The sequence below is a fragment of the Numida meleagris genome, chromosome 14, assembly GCF_002078875.1.
Source record: "Numida meleagris isolate 19003 breed g44 Domestic line chromosome 14, NumMel1.0, whole genome shotgun sequence".
In the NCBI taxonomy this organism is placed as follows: domain Eukaryota; kingdom Metazoa; phylum Chordata; class Aves; order Galliformes; family Numididae; genus Numida; species Numida meleagris.
In genome coordinates, this window is record NC_034422.1 from 9,055,056 (window position 1) to 9,079,937 (window position 24,882).

At 35.7% G+C, this 24,882-nt stretch overlaps 2 protein-coding genes across 8 annotated transcripts in view; one reads left to right on the top strand and one right to left on the bottom strand.

Moving 5' to 3' along the window:
* RSPH14 (radial spoke head 14 homolog) overlaps nucleotides 1–24,882 on the top strand; it is a 79,305-nt gene that overhangs the window by 3,700 nt on the left and 50,723 nt on the right. The window lies entirely within an intron of this gene.
* The window catches only part of GNAZ (G protein subunit alpha z), a 51,791-nt gene continuing 31,097 nt past the window's right edge, over nucleotides 4,189–24,882 (bottom strand). For 4 of the 5 annotated variants that reach the window (XM_021412864.1, XM_021412865.1, XM_021412862.1 and 1 more), the window contains one exon: nucleotides 4,189–6,857. In XM_021412864.1, coding sequence (XP_021268539.1) covers nucleotides 6,513–6,857 — 345 coding nt within the window. In that variant the 3' untranslated portion in view covers nucleotides 4,189–6,512. The remainder of the gene's footprint in view (nucleotides 6,858–24,882) is intronic. The other variant, XR_002443461.1, reaches the window with a different exon arrangement.

Here is a 24,882-nt window from a genome sequence, read left to right on the forward strand (position 1 = left end):
GAATTTGAGGCTTAAAAAGTATAAATATGTTATATGTAAATACCTGTTTGGCACTAGGTTCTTAAAATACAACTTCTTCCACTAAGTATGAGTGTACTTTCTTAGTAGTTTGATCATTTCATGATGGCTTTTTGAACAGACTGCACAAATTTGAGCTGAAATTCTGTGAGTGTGAGTTCCAAGCTGGAGTTTTGATAGCTAGGAGGAGATACTCATTTTGGCAATAGCAAGAGATGAAGAGTTATAGAAGACTAATGATTAAATGTTTGCTTATTTAAGTCTACTATTGCAAGTGTGTTGTTTTCTTGAATGTTTCCATTTGTAGCAAATTTTGAAGTTTGTGAAGTTAAGAACAGTAAACATGCTCTCAGTACAGCTGACTAAGGTATTTCAGCCATTTCAGAATTTAGATTGGACAGAAGAGGAAGAGCTTGCTTGTTGGTTTTTTTAAAATCCTTATAAGTATTTACTTTTAATATGTCAATAGAATTTGAAGGGAATTTACAGCTCACCTATATTTATGTTTTTAACGTACTATATTCCTTATTCTGTGGAATTATTTGCTAAAGCTGCCTTCAAATGCATTTTTAGCTAGTAATTTGATATATATCACCTGCTTGAAAGTTTTGGTAGCAGCAGCAACAACTAGTTTACATTCACAACTTGCTGGAATTTTTATAAGGTAAGTCTGGTAAGATAATGTAGTACATCAGACTCCAGTATTCATTTAAAGGTTGTAATATAATACCACAGTTCAGTTTCTAAAATGTGGACTCTTGTGGATAGATTGCCAGCTCAAATGATTTTTAAAAACCAGTAACTAAAAACAAGGGTTACATAGAAAGCATTTTATTACAACCATCATTTCTGTTTAGAGAAATATTGTAGCAGTAAGCAGCACTAGCTCTTGGTGGTGCCAAAACATAAAACACTGCTCATTAAGAATTCCACAGAAATCAAAATACATTCTCCAAAGTAGAGCATATGCAATTGTACATCATATTGCCACTTAGGGATCAAGGACAGGTCTACTACCATTGTTCCAGCTGTGTCCCTACAGGCATCTGAATATTTCATCTTAGCTCAGCAGCCACTGAGGGGAACTATCAGGGCTGTAAGACACCAATTCAGTGACAATGTGAAATTATTCGATACAAGGAGGAATAAAGTTGCCTCCTGGAGTGAAAGGATTCAACCCCTGCTGAGCTGAGAGCTGTGTCTCTCCTCAGAACATTGCCTTTAGTTGAAGGCAGAGGTTTCACAGTAGCTCTGAAGTGAGGAGAAGTCTCTGCCATACAAAGAGCAGCTTCCAAATCCTGTTACAGTCCCAACTTAGTGAAAATTTAGGAGACAGACTAGAATTCTGAGGGACAGCTGATTTGATCTATCTCATGAGCCAAGACTGATAGCTGTTTTCCCATTTTACCTTTCCCACTTTAGATACTGGTGGTAGGTAAGAATCGGGTTTTCCAAATCAAGTTATCAGTAACAAACTTGTTTCAAGGAACAGTTCTAAAGTTCTATCTCCAGAAAGCACAATAGGCTAACGAGGAGCGTAAAGAGGGAGAAAAAGTATTTAATTTTAGAAGTAGTTACTTGGTAAATGCTGTACATCAGCACCTTCATTACAATTTCCTTACAGACGTAAGTAACAACAGTTAATTAGAAACCTCTTATTTTAGTCTGTTTAGAATACATCTCTTTCCCTTCATTAGTTCTCAGCATAACCCTAGCATTTACAGTGCTCATGTACTGTATTTATGTGGGCCAACACTTTTCCCTATTCTTTTTTTCTCTCTCTTTCTTAGGAAAAATTTAAAGTGGATGTAGAGGAATTATTTACATCTGTGATACAAGCAGAACTTAATTTCTGATCCTATACTCATAACTCTCAACAAGCATAACCTTCACCTTTTTAGATGAAATTGTCTTCTGAAGTTTTATTTCCTTAGCTGTGAAATGATCCCAGATTTTGACCATTTCCTCTGTGCTACTAAAAATGCTTAAGACTTGTTCAAGATAGAAGTCCTTGCCTGGGTTAAACTAGCCTTGTATAGCATTCTTCAGACAATATTCTTATGTAGTATACTTTGACATTTTTGAGGGGGGAGGGAATTAAAAAAAAAAAAAACAACCAACCATGATCCTCAGCCTGCCAGCTATGTACAGTCTACCACATGAGCAGGGTAGATGAAGAAGAGTTGTGAGCCTGATGTTATTTCTCAATGTGCGTAATATGTCAAATGAATTGTCTCTGCCTGGTGATTGTCATCTTCAGCCACTCAAAAAGCTATCTGGCTTCTTCTCTTCATATTTACTTCTACAGCTTACGTCTAGATAACCTTGCATGCAGCAATGGAAGGCCTGATAGTGCCTTCTACCAGGATAGGAGCACACTTGTAAAGGTATTAGTCATAACTGAGTTTAGAAAACAATACAGGCAAAAGCAGCTTACCCTTTCCAAAGGCTAGCAGAGTCTCAAGAAGAACACAGTCTCCAAATAGAGATACCACTTCTTCAGCTGCTAACCCTTAAATGAGGGTGAGGAGGAGTGGACCCTGAGTCCACCCCTTCTGGTCGCTCGGGTGCATTGTTTGCACCTGTGCTCCCTGGGTTAGCCATGCCTTCTGACCTTGTGCTCAATCACTGGTTCAGTCTGTGAACTAGCAATTCCCATACACCTTGTATCATCTGGAAGAAGTCAGCAATTAATAAAGCATTTTCTAGTTACATTTCTGAAGTTTTCTACAGCAATTTCCAGGACCAATAAAGCAATATGCTTCATACTAGCCAAAAAGGAACATAAGCTGTACATGCACTTGGCATGTATTCAATAGAGGATGAAAGAGGGAGAAGAACCAGCAGCAGGAGAAAATGAACATTGGCCAGGAGAAATTACTAGCAAAACTTTAACTCTTTGTGAAAACAATTAGTTGAGATTCAAGAAAGTACTTAATGTTACTGAGTAAATGTTATGCAAGGATAAGGAACCTCGGCAATAATAAATGCAAAAAAAAGCTGTGAAAGAAAGAAGTATTTTGCTCAGGATGTGTTCAGTACGAGAAAAATTGAACAGTTCTTAGCTATAATCTTATCTGTATTTTAAGGGTACTTAATCCTTTTAGACAAAAATTGAGGTGGATTGGATGACACTGGATTTTGGAAGCTTACCAGAACCTCTGTTTTGGAGGAGTCCAAGAGATTAAAGTTTCTCCTTCTTTACTGACCTTCATTGTCTCCAATATTCTACCTTTACAAAATCATAACCGATCAGATCTATGAATAAGGACTGTTTAAAGATACCGTTTTCCCTTTGAAACCTGTTTTGTTGTATGAAATGCAAGTAATGGAAGGCCAGATGGCATTCTTATTGCAGCAGATGGAACATCTCTTCTGTGAATGTCATTGTTGTCCAGGTGAAGTGACATCCCAGCTCTATTAATACAGTTTTGTTTTCAGGTGGCATTGCACTGCATCACTGATAAACCTGAGAGCTGAGGAAATAGTTGCAAATTTAATTGCATCATTTATCCAGGTGGAAGACTGAGAGCAAAGGGATTTCATTTCAGGGCCTGTCTTGGATACACACTTTGATTTTAACCTCCCCACACCTCATCTTCTCACACGATGGGAAAATAAAATTATTTGATTTCTATGTAAAACAATTTAACACCTTAAATTCTTCAGATAGAAAAGAGTAGCCGTGAATTACTTAGAATGTCAAGATCAAAAATATCATAGAAATTAAATTAGTAGTTTAATAGCAAGTCGTTGCTATTCAAAGAACATGATTATGTGAATTGATTAAACTTCATTATTTACTATTTTATTCCACCGTATTCTTATGTTCAAGTTAACTATGAGCATGTAGTGAAATGCACTGCTTCAGTTTCTCTTTTATCTCCAAAAAATCTTCATTTGAGGATAAATGCAAATGATTTCTTATCTTTAGAAATATTTTTATTCTTTTGATAAAATATCCTAAGTTCTTCACTTCTATTGTAGATTGCCTATAGTACTTAAAAGGACCTTCTATACTGAATACATTTTTTTTTTAATTTATAAAGTATTTCTTACACTCTTCAAAATTAACTGTGCTTTTGGTTTTGCTTTTTTTCAGTCAGCTTTCTTATCCTGAAGCTATGCTCTAATAAGAGCCAGTATTTTCTTGTCACTTCTTTCACCAGCACCAGTCTGAAATTGCCACTGTGCTACGAAAGCTAGAGGTGAAAGAGGCATACCATCTCACAGTCCATTAATGGGAAATAGAAGTCCAGACTCATTGTAAACCTTTTCCACAATGTTCACAATTAGCTAATAAAAGTGTATTACACTATGGAAAGAAATTTAGAATGGAAACACTATGGAAGTTCTCACAATTTTCTTCCCCGTTGCTTCATCTTAACCTTGATCTATGGCTTCTCTCCTAAAATTGCTACTAACCATCTCCCAAAAACATCTAACAACAACAGGCAGTCATAATTTTTAAAGACATTACATGGGAAGACATCCCTTGAAACTTGCCAAGTTGGTCAAATGTAATTGCTTAAGATCAACATTTCCGGAATGTTAGTGAATAAATTGAACAAAACATTCTGGAACAAATTAACAAAACTCAACAGTCTGTCACAAATGAATCATAACATCGTTCAGTTAAGTAACTGCTATATCATAATACTTAGTAATGAACACACTATAGACAAATGCATTATCATTTGAATTATTTATTTTTTAAGTGGACAGTTTAAATGTTGATGTTATTAACCTTTTTGTTTTAAATTTCTGAGAGCCCTTGGCTGAGATTTCTTGCACTAATCATAGTACATGGGGGAACAAAAGTAGAAGGATATTTTCCAGTGTGCATGTGTGTCTGTGTCTCTGTGTACGTATGTGCTTTACAATTATCAAACATATATTTACACACCAACTTTACACTGAAGTCTTTGAGAAGTCTTTTCTATGGCAGGGGAAAGAATCAACTGATCCATTTGCGATTTTCCAGTATAGTCCCACAGAGTTTCTTATGCATTCAAACCTTTGCCGGAATGTTATTCCATCCAGTAGTGTTTCTTCATGAGATGAAACCTGGAGCTGAGGAATGTATCTCTTCAGTTTCCTTGACTTCACTAAACTGTAAATAATTTAAATTATTAAATTGAAATATCAAGACATTTAGTTATTGTTCATATCGCTCATCTTTAACCTTCTAATAATACATCACATTTTTTCTTTTAAATAATTAAAAACCCAACAAAAAAAAGACTTTGGAGGCTATACACTACACCATTGCCATGGCTCCTGCTTCTTGAGAAATCTGTTACAATATTACAATTCCCAGAATGTATTCGGAGCAGTGGAACAGAATTGTCCATTGGCAACTTTCACATTCAGCAGTCCAGACACTACAACAATAATTTAAAAAACTGCTTTGTGATTTATTTATTTTTAATCTGTATTAAAAAAGGAACACTAACCTACTTCTTAAATATAGAGTGTTGTTTTTTGTTTTTTGTTGTTTTTTTTTTTTGTGAAACACCACAAGATTTGGCAAAAAAATATGTAAAAGAAGACTGTTTTGATGTATAAAACTCCTTACCAGTAGAAGAAACACTGACCTTAATTTGGCCTATTCATAGATTCATTTTTTTGTAGTTTTGCTGCATATTTTGAAGCCTTAAACAGCAGAAAGGGCTGCTAGTCAGTTTGGAATCACAGATAGTGATTAGATAGTCTGAAAGATAGTCAGTTTGAAAATCACAGAACAGTTGTGCACCAACAATTCCTTTAACAGGCAAGATGTCCATGAAAGAGTAAAGCAGAAGTGTGTACACAGTATATGCTGTGAGTCATGTGCATGTGCATACCTGATGTATGTGTATATAGTTTGGCTCTGTGTACCAGTATTGTGGGTACATGTCCATTCTCTAAAACATTAAGTAGTATTTTGCTCAAGCACTCCTGTTCTGTAGCTTTTGATTTGAACTAGTTATTCACCCCAACACAATCATTCTGCTTCACACCATGCAAATGAGTTCATCTATCACTCACCAGCTTTATATCTTCATGTCAGTAAAATTTTAGGACAATTGGATGAAGAATTATTTCTTACATAGAACATGATAACACTCCCACTGTAGGAAATAGCATGAAACAAATGGAATAAAAGTGCAGCGACTGTGGTGAAAACACCTCCACAGAGTTAGGCCTCAATCTCTCTTGCTGATTTTGTTTGGATTTTTTGTGTGGTTTCTTTTTCATTTGGGGGCATTCTTATTTTTTATGTGTGTGTGATTTTTTTTTTTTTTGAGAGGAGACTTTCACGCTCCATAACGTGTATTTGTGAAAAATAATGTAACAGGCTAAGGGGGCATAAGAGGAACTGTGTACATACATCAGATTTCCCCTTTTCGCTCCTTGGGCTACTAAGCATTGCCCCATTTTTTCCACAAGAAGTGGAAATGGTTAGCCTCTTTTTCAATTACTTCAGCAAAACAGATTAAGCCCAAGGATTCTTAGCAGAGGCCAATGTATTTGAGATTGTTCTGAATGATGACATCTGTCACTGCATCAAAGACAAATTGGATGTTACTGGTATCAGTGGCGCAGGTGAAGTGTGAGTAGATCTCCTTGGTCTCCTTGTTGCGATTTAAGTCCTCAAACTGGCGCTGGATGTAGACTGCTGCCTCCTCATAAGTGTTTTGGCCTTTGTATTCAGGAAAGCAGACTGTTAAGGGAATGCGTCGGATTTTTTCTGCCAGCAGATCTTTCTTATTCAAAAAAAGGATGAGGGAAGTGTTGATAAACCAGTTGTTGTTGCAGATGGAATCAAAGAGACGCAAACTTTCTGCCATTCGACTCTGTAGGTGAGAAAACAACAGGGTCAATAGTGTTTCAACATAACTGTGGAAAGCACACAGAATATATGATTATTTCTGTTAATGAGCAAAATGTGTTTATAGAAAGAACATTTGTTCTATGTGGTGACTGTCCATCTTACCTGAGCATGAAACTTCAGAAACCTTAATTCACTCATTTTGATACCTTTCTCTACAGACTGGCTCTTATTATTGTTATTTTTCCAAATAATTGACAATTATGAAGGCAAGTCTAAAACTGAATGTTTGGAAAAAACAGGTTTAAGCTGGGGGAAAAAAAAAAGGTTGTATAACAGTAAAGAATACATGAGAAAAGGAACCGCATTGTACTATGGTGGGACAGCTTGAATCTTGTTTACTTATAAGTGAATGCTGAATTTGGCCAGATGTGTTTAACATCTTTGTGTGTGCTGCCCTGAAAAGGCAATTCCACGATGACCGATGTAGAGTGACCAACACAGTTACAGATTTGGAAGTAACAATGCAATGCTGCTATAAACTGAAAGCAGAAATGCCTGTTAGAAATCATCCGCCATGTTGTAATTGCTCGGTACTGTTCCCTCAGTGCTTCTGGCGCAGCAGGAGCTGTCCGTGGTGCTCCCAAAAGACAGTTTGTAGGTTTACACCAACAGCTGTAAACAGATGCAAAGTTTTGAAAAGTCTTCTAGCTGACTAAAATAAAAATCATTCAAGTATTGTCAAAAGTAAATACAGATCATAGCTTAACCAGGCATTTTTCCTAAAGGTCAATGTTTTCCATCGTGTTCCATATTTAGTCAGATATTTGTCTACATGAAACATTTCTAAGGTAGGCACTCATTTTTTCTCTTTAAAGGAAAGCTACTACAGTTAAGCAACAAGGTATCATTCCAAACTTTTTCAATATCCAGCAGTATTTTTCCTGAATAAAACTATATGCTGTTCAGCTGTGTTCATGTACTGCTGAAAGTAGGAAAAGGCTATATTCATGAAATAGCTTAACATTCAGAATATGCATATATATATTTTTTCTGTACGGCAAAACTATTAGGAAAAAAAAATGGTGTAAAAACAAACCTATGCAGAACAACACATTTTAGTAAATCACTCACACAGTCCTGGTTACCAATCAGAATAACAACTTCTGCCTAGCAATAATCTTTAATCCCATCAAATAATATCCTTCTGGAATTTATTATGGTTCTACAAAAATAAAATATGAAGATTAAATAAAATCAACATAGTATATTTATCGATGATTATTTGATCTAAAACAACTTGGCGGACCAATTCCCTTTACTCTCTTGCTGCTGCAACCTGAATCATAAATGAAAATTGTTTGCTTCTTTCTTTGTAAAGGTGGGATCATGTGACACTGGAGACAACTTTATATACAGATAGATTTATAGATGTAAAAATGTGACTAAAAAAATCTTGAGGATTTACGTTTTATTTTTCGGAATGCAAATTGTGACAGAATACATGATTCACAAAAACATCTCAGCTCTGCTTCCAAATAATTATGTTTTTCTTTTTTTTTTTTTTTTCCTGAATTTGTAGCTGATGATAAATGCCTACAAGGAATTTTTAGCTCACTTGAAATGCTCTTGCTACTAACCAACTGAGAAGAAAATGTTCTAGAGTTAATGTAGGGCTTTTGCCCATCTCTCAGAACACTCATGCCAACAGGTTATTGTATTTAAAAAGTTTCGCATTTATTATTGTATTTTTCTGTGAATCATAATACTGACACTCTAGTACAAAATCTTCTGCGGGAGTCTGTAGACCAAGGATAAAATTAAAGTGATAACCCCTCCATAAAAAGTAAAGTGTAAAAAGTGCTTACAAGGGGACTGTCAGTTTTAAGCTACTATAAACTTGATGATCTCTTACATGATGAATAATGTCTTTAGATAAGAAAAGTATATGTTAGAATGTGTTTAAGAATGTGCATATGCAGAAGAATGTAGAATTTGCAGACATTTTTCTTTATCTCCTACCAAAATAAATTTTATTGCATAAATATATCTCAGCAATAAAATACTGTCAAGAAGTGTAGGAGTGTAGGGAGGCTGAAAAGAAAGGAAAACTCTAGCTACTGAAAAGACAACAAAACACAATAGCCATTTCTAGCCTTATGCATTTAACCTTAATTTGTGCACGGATTTTGCAGTGCTGGACACTGTAAATTATTAAAAGTCCGAATTTTCCATAACTCACATACAAAAACATTTAAATTGCAAATTAAACTTCCAATATTCTTTCTTAAGCTTGTCCTCTACTAATTCTCTTGTCACTAGTAGAGAAACAGAATCTAACCAGTGAGGTGAATGCTTATTTTCTTCTCCCTTCTTGGAGATTAAATTCCAAAGCATATACACTCTTGTCTGCCTGATTTGAGAAATACTTGCTTAGTATCATCGCTGTACACAGTTCCCGACAATTCATACCAGAGCTTCTGTTCAAAGAATATGCACTATAAACTAAGCAGACCACAAAGGCAGACACAGAACTGGATAGGAAAATTAACGCAGGAAAACTGATGATTCAGAAAGAGGGAATGATGTAAAGAAAAATAGTTAAAAAAATTGAAAGTATAAAGAGGGAGCTATGACAAACTGGACAAAGATTGATGAAAGGATTTTAGATTATTTGTCAGGAACTGCAAAATGATTTTACAAATTTTGATAGCTAGTGGGTGCAAATAAAGGGACTGTAGCAACAAAGAAGGGGTTACTCATTTGGAGTTGAGGGAAAGAACAATGATTTTCTTGTTGAAGTTTGACTTTTTAGCTTTTTAAAATAATAGGAAGCTCCTTGTACAGAAGAGAAGCCAGAAGGTGAGAAGAGAATTGAAATGTAACTGAGAAAGCATTATTGAGGATAACAGATACAGGTTGATCAGAATGTGTCCCCAGGGTAAGGAGTAGTGTGTAAGTTGAGGACAAGACTTCATATACATTTGCTCTAGCATTGGTAGCTGTTTAAATAACCCTACCTCACCAGCCTACTTTTCTGTCTATGCTGCACCCTGTTTTGATAGCACATTTCCATGGCCATGGAAGAAGTCAGTAAATAGAGTTTACTGGAACAATGAAAAATCTTTAAAAAAAAGAAAAATGTAACATATTCACACTTCCTCCTTAGTCCACATTTTTTGCCAAGAAAAGACTGCCTTGTACCAAACACCATTTAGAGAAATAGTCCCCCAAATATATTTATTATGCAATGCTGATATCCTCTCCAAATGACTAAAATGTCTCATGTACATGGAAACTACCTTGTGTCTGAGTTTACCTGCCTGTACTCAAAGTCAGCTCTGACACAGGGCAGCTCTGTAACGTTTGAAAAGAACTATATGTCTTGTTGGGAGCCTGCCTGCAATTTCACCCCACAGCTACTTTTAAGCTGAGGTGCTCACCCTTGTTCTTTGCCTGAATTATGTTGTTGCTCTGTCTATACTTGAGCATGTCCTCAGAGAAAGGGGGAAACTAGTTTAGTTAACAATGTTACAATGTTTATAGACAATCAGAAAAGAACAGTACATTTATGAGGAAAGGAAAATAAGCAGCAATACAAAAATTATGTGGAGCAATTCAAATAAATGTTGCTGCTAGGGAGAAAACTTGTCATAGGACAGGATTCAGGGTAGAATACCACAAAATTCTAAAGTAAATTTCTCATTTATCTTGTGAGTAAGAAAGGTGCCAAGTTGTAGGAGCAAAACTGAAGCAATAACATTCAGCTGCAAGTTTCTGGGCAATTAAGAAACCGCTGAGTGAACTGTCATTAAAACACTACAGGAAATAGCTCAGATAGGGTAAATGTCTATAGTACAAGGAAAATACCCTTCCAAATTTAAAGACTGGTTTTCTAGAATCTTAACAGTACAAAAGATGAGACAAAACAGTGATTAAGATAATAGGATTTGGATTTTGTTATGATAATAACTTTAATTAATGCTAACAAATTTGCTCAATGGAAATTAAGTTTAAAGATGTGTTTTGCGTAAAGCCCTGTTTGCGCACAACTTTTTTTTTCAGTAAACTATCTGTCTTGCTTTCACAAGCAAAATGATTGCAATAGTTACAGCTATTCCGAAAAGGAAAAGTTGAGGACATTAGTCTGAGGTAGCAAATACAGAATCTGTGCGGAAACCCAAGTCTGAGGTAACTCATAGAATTTAGGTGCTAAAGTTGAAGTTTTAGTGCTATGCATTTAAACATTCTGAGAAACTGTTAGTTTTCAATGAGGAATTGTTAGGAATTAGGACTGTGAAAGAATTAGACCATTATAGACTGAACTTCTTCAATGTAGTATATTTATTATAATAATATTGGTGGATACATGAAAATCATAAAAACTTAAACTAAATAAAATTTCTCTTGGTTAAAATGCAAGTCAATTAATTAGGAATAATTTCTAACAAATCATAGAATCATTAAGATTGGAAAAGACCACTCAGATGATCTACTCCAACCATCAACCCAACACACCATAGCACTAAGCATGCCCCTCAGTGTCCCATCTACCCATCTCAAGAAAAACTCCAGGGACAGTGACTCCACCACCTCCCCAGGCAGCCTGTTTCAGTGCATTACCACTCTTGAAATTTTTCCTCATCAGGCCTGCATCAATATTAATAAAATTAATTGAAGTTATTGTGATTTTTTTTTTTTTTTGCCATTAACATGGAAACATGGAATGCATAGTGTTTGACCTCACTTCCCAAGTGCAAGGAAATGCCAAGCAAGTAAATAAAAAGTTGAGACAACAGTATTGAAGGCAGTATGATTTGTGTAGTGCATCAATCACATTTCAAAGACGTGCATGGCATGCCTCTTAGTTTATCATAGCCAGATGACATCTTGATATATCTGAAAATCTTAAGCAAGAACTGAAAAGTCCCCAGTTCAAAGATGAAGGCTTACACTTGAAACTGAGCCTTAAAGACACATAATGTATCCGCTCATATTCTGCTATACATGGCAAACACATTTCTGGTTTTGTCAATACTGCAAAGCTACATGTTACAGGAAAGGGAACCTGAGAGAATTATGGACTACAATCATTAGAAAAATAGAACAAATTACTGTACTACTCCCAGAGGAGTTAAGAAAATTTTCTGTTAACGTGGAAGAAAAATAATGGTAGAAAAAGTCATTTTTCTTCTCTGCAGTGTCTCTTCCAATTCAGGAATCCTGAGGGGGGCAGCTGGCTAGGCGATTAGAAAAAAAAAAGCTGCTGTAATTTCATAATTACACAGAAGATAGGCAAGATAATGCCAATACCTTTTCCAGACAGTCTTGTTGGGGTCTAATTGCAGGCTCTTCTCCAAGCATGAGAACAAGGAATTGGTTGCTTAAGGGGAAAAACATGCTAAGGAACAGATGGCTGCTTCTGTTCTTCCAGTAATTTGCAAACATACAAATAACCCTGATCATCCTCTGGAACAGGTGTGCTTTGCAGCCAAGAGTTCCAGAATAGCTAAGAATTTTCAAAAGGCAAGAGACCCTGTTATCAAGATAGCAAGTAAGCAGAAAAAACACTTGGTAAATAGAGATAAATTGGAATGTAGTATTTCTTCACAGCTTTCATGTGAGAGTTTTTTGGTCATAGCTGAGAGATTTCTGAATATAAAGATGAAAAACTAAGAGAGAAACTATCACAAATGAGGGAATTAACTATTATTTGTACTAAATATTTGTACTAAATATTTAAGAACTTTCTCTTGCAATCATGATTTCTTCTTCATCTTTATTTTTAACTGGTAGGCATTTGGGGATTGTGGAAACCTTAAGTAAACTAAATAAAATATATCTCAGGTAAATAGAAAACATGCTGAATAAAACTGGTGCAGAAATGGTAACGTTTGTTTTCCAGAAAAGTGGGGAAAATAAAGTCAGTAAATCTGGAAGAACCAGTGGAAGCTGCTGCTATTTTCCCTCTGGGACTTCTCCTTGTGATTGCAGCTGGCATTTAGCTGGTAGCCATTTCACAAAATGCCATGAATCTTTTTCTGTTTGAGGTGTGTTGTTTAGAGATTCACAACTTTAGACCTTCTGAAGAAATTAAGTGAAACTAAAATATTTGAAGAACAGGTGGTGTGGTAAGAAGGTAATTGAATCCATTGGATGTAACCATGTGAGACATTTAAGGTTAGTATCTTAGCCTTCTGTGCCTAAGCAGCAAGTTACTGAAGACTGCACTGACCTACAAGGAGAGGATGAGGGAATTTGTCTTATTTAGACTGGCTAAGAGGAGGCTAAGGGTTGATCTAAGAAAAACTTACAGTTACTTGAAGCATAGTTACGAAGATGAAGAAGATAAATTCTTATCAGCAGTATCACATGAAATATCAAGTGGCAGTGAACACTAATTGCAGCTTGGAATATTCAGATTAGAATTTAGGGGGAAAAACATCACTAGAAGACTAGAAGTTCTGTGAAATCTCCATCTGTTTTCTCCCCTCAACTAGATAAAGCTATAGCTGGCCTGATACATTGTTGGCAATAGTCCAGCTTCAGTTGGGATGTTAGAATAAATGATCTTCAGAGATCACATCTGGCCAATCTTTCTTTAATTCCATGAATTATAAGGACATATTTATCGTTGAAACTGTAAATGAGAAGTCAATTTTATGTATTCAGTTTTATGCAGATCAGAAACATTTCATCCCAAAGGGGAGAATTTAAGCACAAGGGTTATTTCTCTATTGGAAAGAGCTGTGCTTAGCTGTCACTATTCTATTGATGAGGTAGGATGAGAAGGAAATAGTCAAAGAATGTAGTTACGACCTCTCTGAATACCTATTCTCAATTGCTTTCTTTTCTGTCAAGTTCACTTCAACTTAGAGCAGCCCTAAGGTCTGTCACCCAAGCAACCATTTGCCTTAAATGAAGTGAAATAATGCATCACCTATATAAGAGAATCACACTATTTTCTCCAGGTATAGTTAGAAGTATAGAAGTATATTTTTTCATTTACAGCTGCCATAATGAGTGTTACAAGCATATTGGTAAGAAAAATAAGATTTTAAAGATTATTAATAGCAAAGAACTCTATCATAATGACAGTTTGTGAAAAAAAAAAAGACAAATACATTTAAGAACTAGTACTTGACAGAAAACCTAAATCATTACTCCCCCACCGTATTTTCCATAGAAAATTTATTGTAAGAACCCCTCATAACAGAGTTATAAGTTGGCAATCATAAGTCACGTTAGAAGTCCTCTTCCTACTAGCTGTTCAACAATGCATTTTCCTGTGCTAGTTAGCAGAAAAAAAAAACTGCAGTAAATTTCTGCTCTTAACACTGCCTTAAGTTTTCACTGAATCAAGCTCAAGATTCTCCATTTTGTCCTTTTTTTTTTTTTTTTTTTTAAATCAAAGAATATGAAATGAACTTCCTGGGAACTAGTGACCACCACAAAACATAAATACACAGAAGCACACAATATACTATAAAGAGAGAATGAGATAAAATTGTGAAATATCATCTATATTTATTTGATGTATTTCTAAAAATAATTACAATTCAGGGAGAAGAAGAACTTACTTTAAGAACTTAAAAGACCTTATTAGAGAATATAAAACAAGAAGGATGTAAGCTAGAAAACATAAAGGCTGCAAAATTAAATGCTCAGATGTCAAATGCTGAAATCATGATTTCCAATATAATGTTATTCATGTAACTCACACGTTGCATGAACACCCTTTTTTCTTCATATGCCAGTCAATATTTTCCTTTACTGCCACTACTCATTCTATAGATTTATGCTTTACTATAAAATTACTATTTATGACCTGCTGAAAAGACTGAATTACTAGTTTCTTCTCAAGCTTATAATTACTGTATCTGAGTATTTCATTGGCTACATTTGTTTTCCCAGCACGTTGTCAGATAAAGAGGTACTGCTAACAACGACTTATAAATAGGAAACTACACAATGAGAAATCAGTTAGAAGGAACCCAGTAATTCTAGATACCTAGTTTAGGCACTAAAAGCCTATTTTTTCAGCACATGCATTTCTTTATTTGACAAAGTTTTAATAGGATTTTGAAGTTATCATTGATACCTGTTGTAGCTCTGAGCTATCAGACCTTCTACAAATCAAATCACAAGGTATCAGATTAGGTAACTTAGAGAAAAGTAAGGAAGAAATTAGAATTACCCATGAAAGTGTTCATTAAAAAAAACTGGTCTGCAACCAAAAAGGACCACAGACATTCACAGATACCTAGTACAGTTATTCAGAGTGGCACTCAACTTCTTTAACCATATGAACATTCTGTTTTCCTGTAATCCTGTGCTTCATTCATCTCACATTTTCCTCCCTCTGAAGCAGATGATGGCAGTGTTCCTACAGTTGACAGTCCTATTTATCATATAAGCCCTCATTAATCACAGAAAATCCATTATATTCATTGAACAAGGCCAGAAAACCTGTGGTAAAATTAACACTGCTACAGAGTCTGAATCAAAATATACAGAAACAAGAAGCTGAAAATAAGGTTATGAAAACACCATTCTGTCATTTAGTCACTCTATTTTATTTCACCAGATCACTTAAATTCTGCTCCACCTCATCCAGTATCCATGCTGCTTCGCAACCTAACCGTGTTCCTCACTTCCCTCTTCTGGCTCCGTTTCTTCCTCAGACTTGTACTTCACAGATGAAAAACTAGGCTCATAAAATATGGTACGATTAGAGGGAGATCAGGTCTCCCTAATGATCGACTATACTATTCATATGTGTAAGTGGACACATTCTAGGGAAAATAGGCAGATCATCTTCACAGGAAGAGCAGGAGTAATTGGTAAATTCCTGGTTTCTCTGCGGGTCGGATTTATGTTATTTGGAGTGCGCGATTTCCCTGAGTAACAAGAAATGCTAAAATGCTTCTAAGATTTTCCCATTAGAAGTTGAAATCTTTCTCTAGGGAAGAGGAGATGATTTAAACTTGCAGCAGAGGAACATGTTAGTAATGATCACATTTCAACTAAAATGTCTTCTCTAATAATAAATGCAATGTCTCTTGACACAGTAATACTTTAGTTGCTGTCAACAGCCAATATATTAAACTTTAAACCCAGAGTAAACTTCTTTAAAGTGATTTTATAAATGTGATGTTTGAGCAGACCCATGGAAATTACATAAGTTGCATTTAAAATTTTCCAATTTAAAGTGAGCATTTGTATACATTTGCATTTATATATCTATTTACACGCTTTATGACAAGCTTCCATTTCCATTTTCACATTCAAACACTTGTTTTTTCCAGCTTAATCTCTGCCCATGCGTTTAATAAATCCTTATATTCTTTTCGGGTGCCACTGTAAGTAGTCCAGGTCTTGCAGTAGTTTACACAAGAAATCATTCACACATTCTGAAGCATAGTGTTTTTCCTTTGACCAAGTCTACTCCATTTAAAATAACAATAGGCATGTTTATTATGTACACTGCTCTGAAAGTAGTGCCTCCTATTTATTTCCATGGAAAGTACAACTGATACAAGGAGCACAATAACGCTATTTGCTAGAGCAAATTCTCAGCTAGAAAACACTGTTTTGCAACACAGTCACCACCATTAGCTATGCATTTTTGCCAGCGATGAACAACTGCCTGCATGCTATGCTCATAAAAACCTGCACCAGTAGAGGTAACCCACTGATTCACAGTTGCTATGACGGTGTCACTACTGAAACCAACCACCCACTGCCTCACTGTGCTCACATCCACTGCTTGGGATGTGAGCAAAAATTGTGTATTTGTAAAGAAGTGAATATTTAACTGCACAACAAAAGATTGGGTTTTGTTTTTCAATGTCAAAGTTCATCCAATATAATTCAGAGCCATAATGCTAAACATTTCTAAATAATTTGTTCATCTGGAAGAAATTCTTGTTTAGAAAGTAAAGAAAGTGCCTTGGGCCATGATTTTTCTAGGTATCACAGCAGACTACCTAATAAAGTTCAATAGTATGTGTCTACTTTATGCTACTCAGCTTTATGAAGCTCCTAGAAAAGCACGGGCACTCCTCGTGGTCCTTGATTCCAGAGAAATGGTTTAGAGGAACGGTTTTAGTCATTCTGTCTCCAGAGATGGCATAGATACAAGAACATCCCTGCATATTTCATTACCAAAAAAACACTCCTGTTTTTCAAATTGTATCCGGTGGAACACCAGTGTGTGAAATAGAGCGCATGGGATGAGCACTGATTTGCTTCTTGATGTGAAATATACTTTAGGATGGCAATTTTGCAATCTTTGTTTAGGCAGAACTAAGCTCCAGTATTATCAGCCAGGCTCCCAAAATCGAGACTTTGTAGAATTTATTTTTTTTTCTTTAAGCAAGGGTACTTCAAAAAAAAAATGATTTCTTAAAGTGCTCTCTTCACTTATTCACATTGTCAGTGTTTTTGTCAATGCACTTTTCTATTTTAAATATTCATGTTCTGAAGAAGAAATTGTAAGATTTGAGCACAGAATGGCTTTTGTATTCTTAGAATTCTCAGAGGGCGATATTCCTTTGATTCACTATGGTCTTTTTGTGCTACATTTTCTCTTGAGCAGAACAGCATTGGTAACATTTTAGAAAAGCTGCATTGCTCCTTTTTACTCAGGAGTAAACTGAACAAACTCCTTTTAACCTCCATCCAACTTTTATTTAACTAACAGCTCAAAGAGAATTTATTAAAGGACCTCTTTACACCCATCACAAATCAGTGTGCAGCTGAACTCTAGTCTCTGGCTAGTTTTTTTTTAAATAGATGTCATAATCTTTTGCATTAATTGTTAGAGGAGGCGAGAGGGTGGTATATAATAGTTGCTGAAGTGTACAGCTTATTTTGTGACTATGTAGTACAGAAATGTGAACACAGTATCCTATAGTTTCTCTCTCTCCTCTACTAATATATAGAAGGTGTAATTACACTCAGGGTAGTAATAGCTCCAGTCTTGACTGCAGATTAAAACAGCAAGAGCTGTTTAAGCAAGATAACAGGATGAAGGCGAAAATACAATTTAAGCCTCTCATATTTTTATAAAATTGTATTTTTCAACTTGTCTGAGAAAGGACCGAATAATTATTTTCCATTGTATACTACCATTTCTTTCATTTTGCAACTAAATTATTACACCATTTTCTCCCCTGGAATAGCAGAGATATATGAGGGCTGCTCTGAAAGTAATGCCTCCTATTTTATTATGTTGGCCCACAACATCAGACACACAGTAGAAGTTGAACCTTCCCCCCAAGATTCCATTAACTGTTGTTGCCACAGATGGCAGCAGAGGGGCAGTCTGACAAAATGGTGCCTGACATGGAAGTGTGCATGAGAAAGTGTGCACAAGGCAAAGGTATGTAACTGAATTTCTCCATGCTACATAAAATGCACCCATTGACATACATTGACGCTTGCTGAGTGTTGATGGAGACCCAGCAGTGGATGCCAGCACAGTGAGGTGGTGGGTGTGCATTTCAGTGGTGGCAATGGTAGGTCAGCTCCACTGGCCTAGATTTTTACAAGTGCAGCATGCAGGCTCTTGCTCGTTGCTGGCACAAATGCTTAGCTGATGGTGGTGACTATGTTGAAAATGTGTGTTTTCTAGCTGTGAATTTGCTCTATCAAATAGTGTGATTGTGCTCTTTGTATCTATTTCCATGGAAATAAATAGAAGGCATTACTTCTAGAGTGACCTACATTAACCCAATCACCTACATCTAAACATTCCCAGAAACAAATATGTCTCTTGTATTTCCATGTCTCATTCAGAAAAGAGTTTTTAAATTACTATTTGTTAGATATTTTCTGCAATTTCCTCTAACATTTTTTTCATTTTCTCTGACATTGTGCTTCATGTTTTATCTTTGAGATGAAATCACTTTAACTTGGAAATACATACATGATGTTTAAATTCTCAGTGCTAAAATCTAGCTGCAGTCACAGCTGTTCCTTACCAAGGACACATGAGTTTGCTCCAACATCCTTGTTTTCATATTACAATAAAAATTAATTTTGCATTGCAAGGGCACTGGAAACATTCTGTGGATGCATACTGAGTATTAGGCCAGTTGCTGACCAATGACAACGTATAATACGATAGCATTAGGCTATAGTTCCCTAGTATGCTGGACATTGCCAAGAAGCTCAAAAATAAATTACCCTACTTGTACAGCGCTGTTGAATGTCCCTCTGTTATGCCATCACATATGTTCATGTGGTCACACTGTAAATGACAGCAGCAAACTGATCCAGAAAAAAAAAAAAAGCTCATTTTAGAGAATGTCAGTGAGCAGCACAGGGAGAAAAAAAAAAGGAAAAAGAAAAGAGAGAAGTTTGGAACTAAATCAGACTTGCTGCCAAGGCTATGCTAGCATCTAGCTATTGCTAAGCCATGCATGAAGCAGATTAATACATAGTAAACTTAATAAGATTAAAATCAGGTCTTTGCTAGTTTGTACAGTGTGGGGATAACAGTAACATGTAAATAGTCATCAAAGCACAGGAAAAAAATTCTTACCTTTCCTCTTTTCCACCCACACAACCAACAGGATTTCTTCATACTCTGAAAATAAATCTGGTGAAGAAACAGCCTGTTTGCTATCTTTCCTTGCACCAATAGAAATTATCTATTTGAAAACTCAAAAGTGGTTTCCTGAGATCACCTAGCAGTGGCTGTACGTTGTGTGCTGGCAGGAATCTGCATGCTTCTCTTCTCTTCGCCCTACCACCTGCTTTCACCATCCATCAACTCTGCTTCAGGGGTCTGCTACAATCAGATTTTAGGTTTCTTCCTTTAACATCCATACTCCTCTTGGTAATTCTGTTGCAATATTAGAGAGCAGCTGTGGAATAACTGTTTACCTCAGTGCACAGACAAATGGAACAGAATTAGGACAAGGTGAAAAAATACAAAGCAAAGTAATTTTCTTATTTTCTTGTCAAGGTTTTTGGGCCAGTTCAGCCCAGTTCCCTGACCAATGGGGTGGGGGGGCCCACAGATCTCCACCCCAGGAGAGGAGGAAAAGGGGTAGGGAAAAGGCAGGGAGATGGGCCTAGAAACAAAACAGCAGCACTTGAGCTAAGGGAGAAAACAAATTTACTAAATATGCTAGCAGAATGTGAGATAACACAATATAATACAATATAACTGGAATTAAAGCTAACAAATCAAATAAAATGAAGGAGAGAGTGTCCAAAACCAAAGGCCTTACTCTAATGCTGAAGGTGAGACAGCTAGAGAGCACACATCGCAGAGACGAGCAGTAAAAAAAGGAGACAGTCTCGTGACTTGCGAGCAGTTTTATCTTTTCCTCTACATGGAAAAGGGAAACAGAACAGTGAAGTCTTCTGGGAGATGTAGTTCTTCTCTTCTGTGAAAGGTTCCCTGGAACTACTGCCAATCCACGGAGCATTAACTCTTTAATTCCCAGTGCACTACATGATGTTATGATGTGGAATACCAATAATAAAAATCATAAAACCATGACATTTCTTTATCTTGAAGTGCAGGATTTTGCTGCATACTTTTCCATATTCTCTACTTATGTTAAAAGCATCCGCAACATTTGCAGAGTACTTAACACTGCTTGTTACTGTGACAGCTGATTTGACTCCATAATGTTACCTTCTTTAAGTCATGCTGATATTTCTATAAACAATGCAATTTTTGTCAAAATCTTTGAACATTACTTAGCACCTTTTAAAATATATTTATATAAATAAAATTTTAGGAGACATTAACAGAATTCTCTTTTGTAATTGAAGGAATATTGAGGAACTCAATTTAATTTTAAAATCTCACCTGTATGGTTTCCAATTCTTTCACTTACTACATTTATTACAAACAGAGCTTCTGACAAAAAAACCCTACAATTAACATCTCACCACATCCCATATTTGAGCTCTAAATATATTTAATGTACTAAAACAGTCATAAAACCTTAACATTCTTTTAATCACATAAAATATAATTGAAATTAGGAAAAATATGGATTTATACTGAGCACTACTGAAATCATTTCTAATAGAATAAATGGGAATTTCTATCCTAGAAGGTTAGCTTTTCTAAATTAAAATGTAAGCTCCAGTCCTTCAATGGCCACTGCGTGGAGAACTGTATTATATCTAGTATAAAGACAATAAAACAAAGAAACAAAAATCTACAAAAAAAGACAGCATTTAAGCTCACTATTACAATATTTACTATGTAGAGACTTTGTATTTTTAAAATATGTACACAAAAATAAACACTTCAATATGTCAAAATAACAGCATGGTCACTTCAAGCAGTAGATATCAAGAACCTTGTACTGACTTACATGCATGAAGTTGCTCCCAAAATACTCACAAAGCATAATGCAGATGACCTGTGCAAAACACTTAAGAACCATCAAAATGTTTATTAGTCTTTCTCAATAAAACGAGCGTGGCTTTTGATGTGCTTATTGGTAAACCACTGTTTGAATGACATTCAAAAAGAGGGTAATATACTGGTCTGCTAAACCTATTATTTCAGCTCCTCATGCAACAAATATCCTGAGACATCTCCATGATGCAAAAAGTATTTAAATAAATATCTCTTTCAAGACAATTTCTTTTTACAAGCCGTATGCATCTGGAGCTCAGAAAAGCAAGACACATCAAGGAAGATTAAGCCACTGACGCAAGATGATAGAACAATCAGGAAAGCAGCTGAGATGAGGGTTTTATGACACAGAGAAGAACATTATAATACAGAGAAGTTTAAAATCTGTTGTTGTACAATCAGTACAGATACGCTATTTTAACAGCACCTTTCTGTGAGTTTAATAATGAAGATTTATTAAAATAAACCCACATCCTTTCATATACAATTCTGTACTGTAATGCTGCAACTCTGGACTCAGCTCTGGGAACTGGGCTCTTTAATGGAAGTGTAAGATGTAAATACCAACACTGAATCAAGAACATCTCACCAACAGAAATATTAAGGGTTTTGCTGAGCTGTATTTCACTTACAGTCTGATGAACACAGATGTCTGAATTACGTTAATGGTATGTTTAATCTATAAATGTTAATGGTATGTTTAATACATCAGGAGTACTGTGTCCACTTCTGGGCCCCTGACTTCAAGAAAGACAGGGAACTGCTGGAGAGAGTCCAGCAGAAGGCCACAAAGATGACTAGGGTCCTGGAGTACCTCCCTTATGAGGAAAGGCAGAAAGACCTGGGTCTGTTCAGCCTGGAGAAGAGAAGACTGAGGGGAGATCTTGTCAACTCTCACAAATATCTAAAGAGTGGGTATCAAGTAGATGGGGCCAGGATCTTTTCAGTGACAGAACGAGGGGCAATGAGCACAAACTGGAACACGGGAAGTTCCATACAAATATGAAGAAAAACTTCTTTACTTAGAGGGTGACAGAGCACTGGAGCAGGCTGCCCAGAGAGGTTGTGGAGTCTCCTTCTCTGGAGATATTCAGTGCTCACCTGGATGCCAACCTGTGTGACCTACTGTAGGGAATCTGCTTTAACAGGGAGTTGGACCAGATGATCTCCAGAGGTCTCATCCAACCCCTATGATTCTATGATTCTGTAATTCTGTAATCTAACATGGTTTGTGTCACTCTCTCTAGCAACCCAAAGTTAAATCAATGAAGTTGTCAGGCAGAACAGCAGGACACAAAACAACTATTGGAAATAAGATACTTTGAGTAAATTTGTTTGGGATTTAGAGAGCAACAGCTAGATTGCTCATCCTGGAAGGTGCATTTCTAGATGTTGGTTGTATTATACAGCTATTTGCAAAAGATGGTTATTTATTTACTTAAACTCTAACCTCTCAGTGTCATCAGATACCATATGCTCTAATCATCACCTGTGTAGGGAAGATGACAGAGATACCTCTTTACATCTTTATTTTAAAGAACAGTGCAGTTATTGTATCTCTAGGACCTATTTCCTAGGAAAACTCTCTGGTTTCCAGCTTGTATTTTTAGACAACTGCTGAATTTCTCCATTGTTCAGAGGGAGACTGTCTTCATAACAGGGAAACAGTAGAACAAAATAAGCATCCATCAAGCTGTTTCGAAATCACTAATGGTTTCATAATGAGTATGCCCTATAATCTTAAAAGATTTAGGGTAAATTTAGTCCACCTAGAAACTGCACAGAAATTGAAGGTTATAGAAGTTTGTTGTGTACTTTTCATAAAGTCAATAAGCTATGGTGCATAATGAAAATGTGCAATGGAAATGGATTCAGAAGAATACGAGAGATAAATAAGAGGGGACTGAGAAAATAATGTGCAGATCACCAAATGTAAATACTTGTCTATATAGAAATGATTACGTGATAACTTCCTAAACTGATAGGCTCTTTTCAGTGTACTTTGCTGTGAAACTGTTTTCTCTGCTTTCCACGTGAAACAGTCTTGCATTGAGGCTATCTATTCTCTTTGTAAATATGTTTATAGCTGGTAGCTCCAGTGTTTCATCTGGAATTATGTGGCACTTCAGTTTCCCCTTCTCTGCACTGTCTTATACTGTGCAAGAGTTTCCCTATTATATTGTTCCTATACATTGACCAAATGAATATAAAACTATTCCTAAATAAGAAAGTCAACTTTATGAATCGGGAAGACTCCCAACATGATATCATCCAAGATCTATGTAGCAATGAAGGAAACAATTGAGAATGTGCAGGATCAGTAAAGAAAATGAGTACTAATAACAATTAGCAATTTCCTCGCAGCAAACGATGAATGCAAAGAGTACAGATGTACAGAAGTATTAATTTCAAGAATGCGAAGTAAACAATTAAAATCCAGAGCCTGGCTTTGCTCATATTAAAATTGGTGGTTATAATATTCTCATTCACAATTTCATTTGAAAAATATTGTTATTAAAATGAAACCAACTTTTACAACCCAATCTGCTGGAATTCTACAGCATTTCCCTTATTCTCCAGTAAAACAAAGCCCTCAAATATTAAAATACATGCAATGGTATAAAAATAATTATTTTCATCATCTAATTGTATATTTTGCAGAACAATTTACTACACCATTTTTTCTTACACGTTTTCTAATTTATTTGTATAAGTTAAATTCTAGAATTAAATTATAGTCAACTTTTCTAGAATTTCCTTTGGGCATTTATAAAGTGCAATATTTCCTACAATTTCCATTACACTTATATTTCTATCATGCACAAGCTTTTCATTCTTTATCTTTCAATTGCTGTTCTAACATCTTCCAAGATAATGAATAATTCACTGTCACAAACGTTATAACGTAAAAAAGAGCGTCAAAAAGCAACCGCTAATAATTACTGGAATGAGAAGGCAGGAATAGGGGTAAGAATTATAGTTAACCATGTCCTACCATGTATCCCTGATCTTTCATACCAGAAAAAAGAGTAACTGGAATTGACTGTGAACCCAGGTTTTTCACGGATAATTTTATGATTCTAATCTATAAGGAAATTCCATTTAGAGAAGAAATTATTCGTATCCTCTTGGCCTATTCTCTTACTTCTACAGAAGCAAAAGAAAGAGGCAGGTAACATTAATTCTTACTTACTTAATGCCCCAAATAGATCATCAAACCTAGTATTCAGTCAAATGCAGATAAAGAGATTTGAGATGTCTTCCCTGTAAACACAACAGCGTAACATTCCTATTTTTATTTCCCAAATACACGTGTAACAAATCTTATCGCAAGCTTTAGTTATGTAGGATGAGTTCCGCTGCTCTAACAGCTGACACATCAAGATACTCATCTGAGTCATCTACCCTTCGATTTTCCTCTTTGCTTCTGTACATGTGATCCTTACACAGATCTGGAATTTACTGGACTCCTCTATGAGAAAAAACAGAAAGAAATGCTACTTCAATTTGAACTTTATCTGACCTATCCTTTAGCTTTATATTCTTATTTTTAATGATTTTTTTTTAATCTTTCAGATACTTGCATACTAATCAGATACTTAGCAATCTTTTTTTTTTTTTAATAAACATAACAAACCTTTTGAAATGCTTT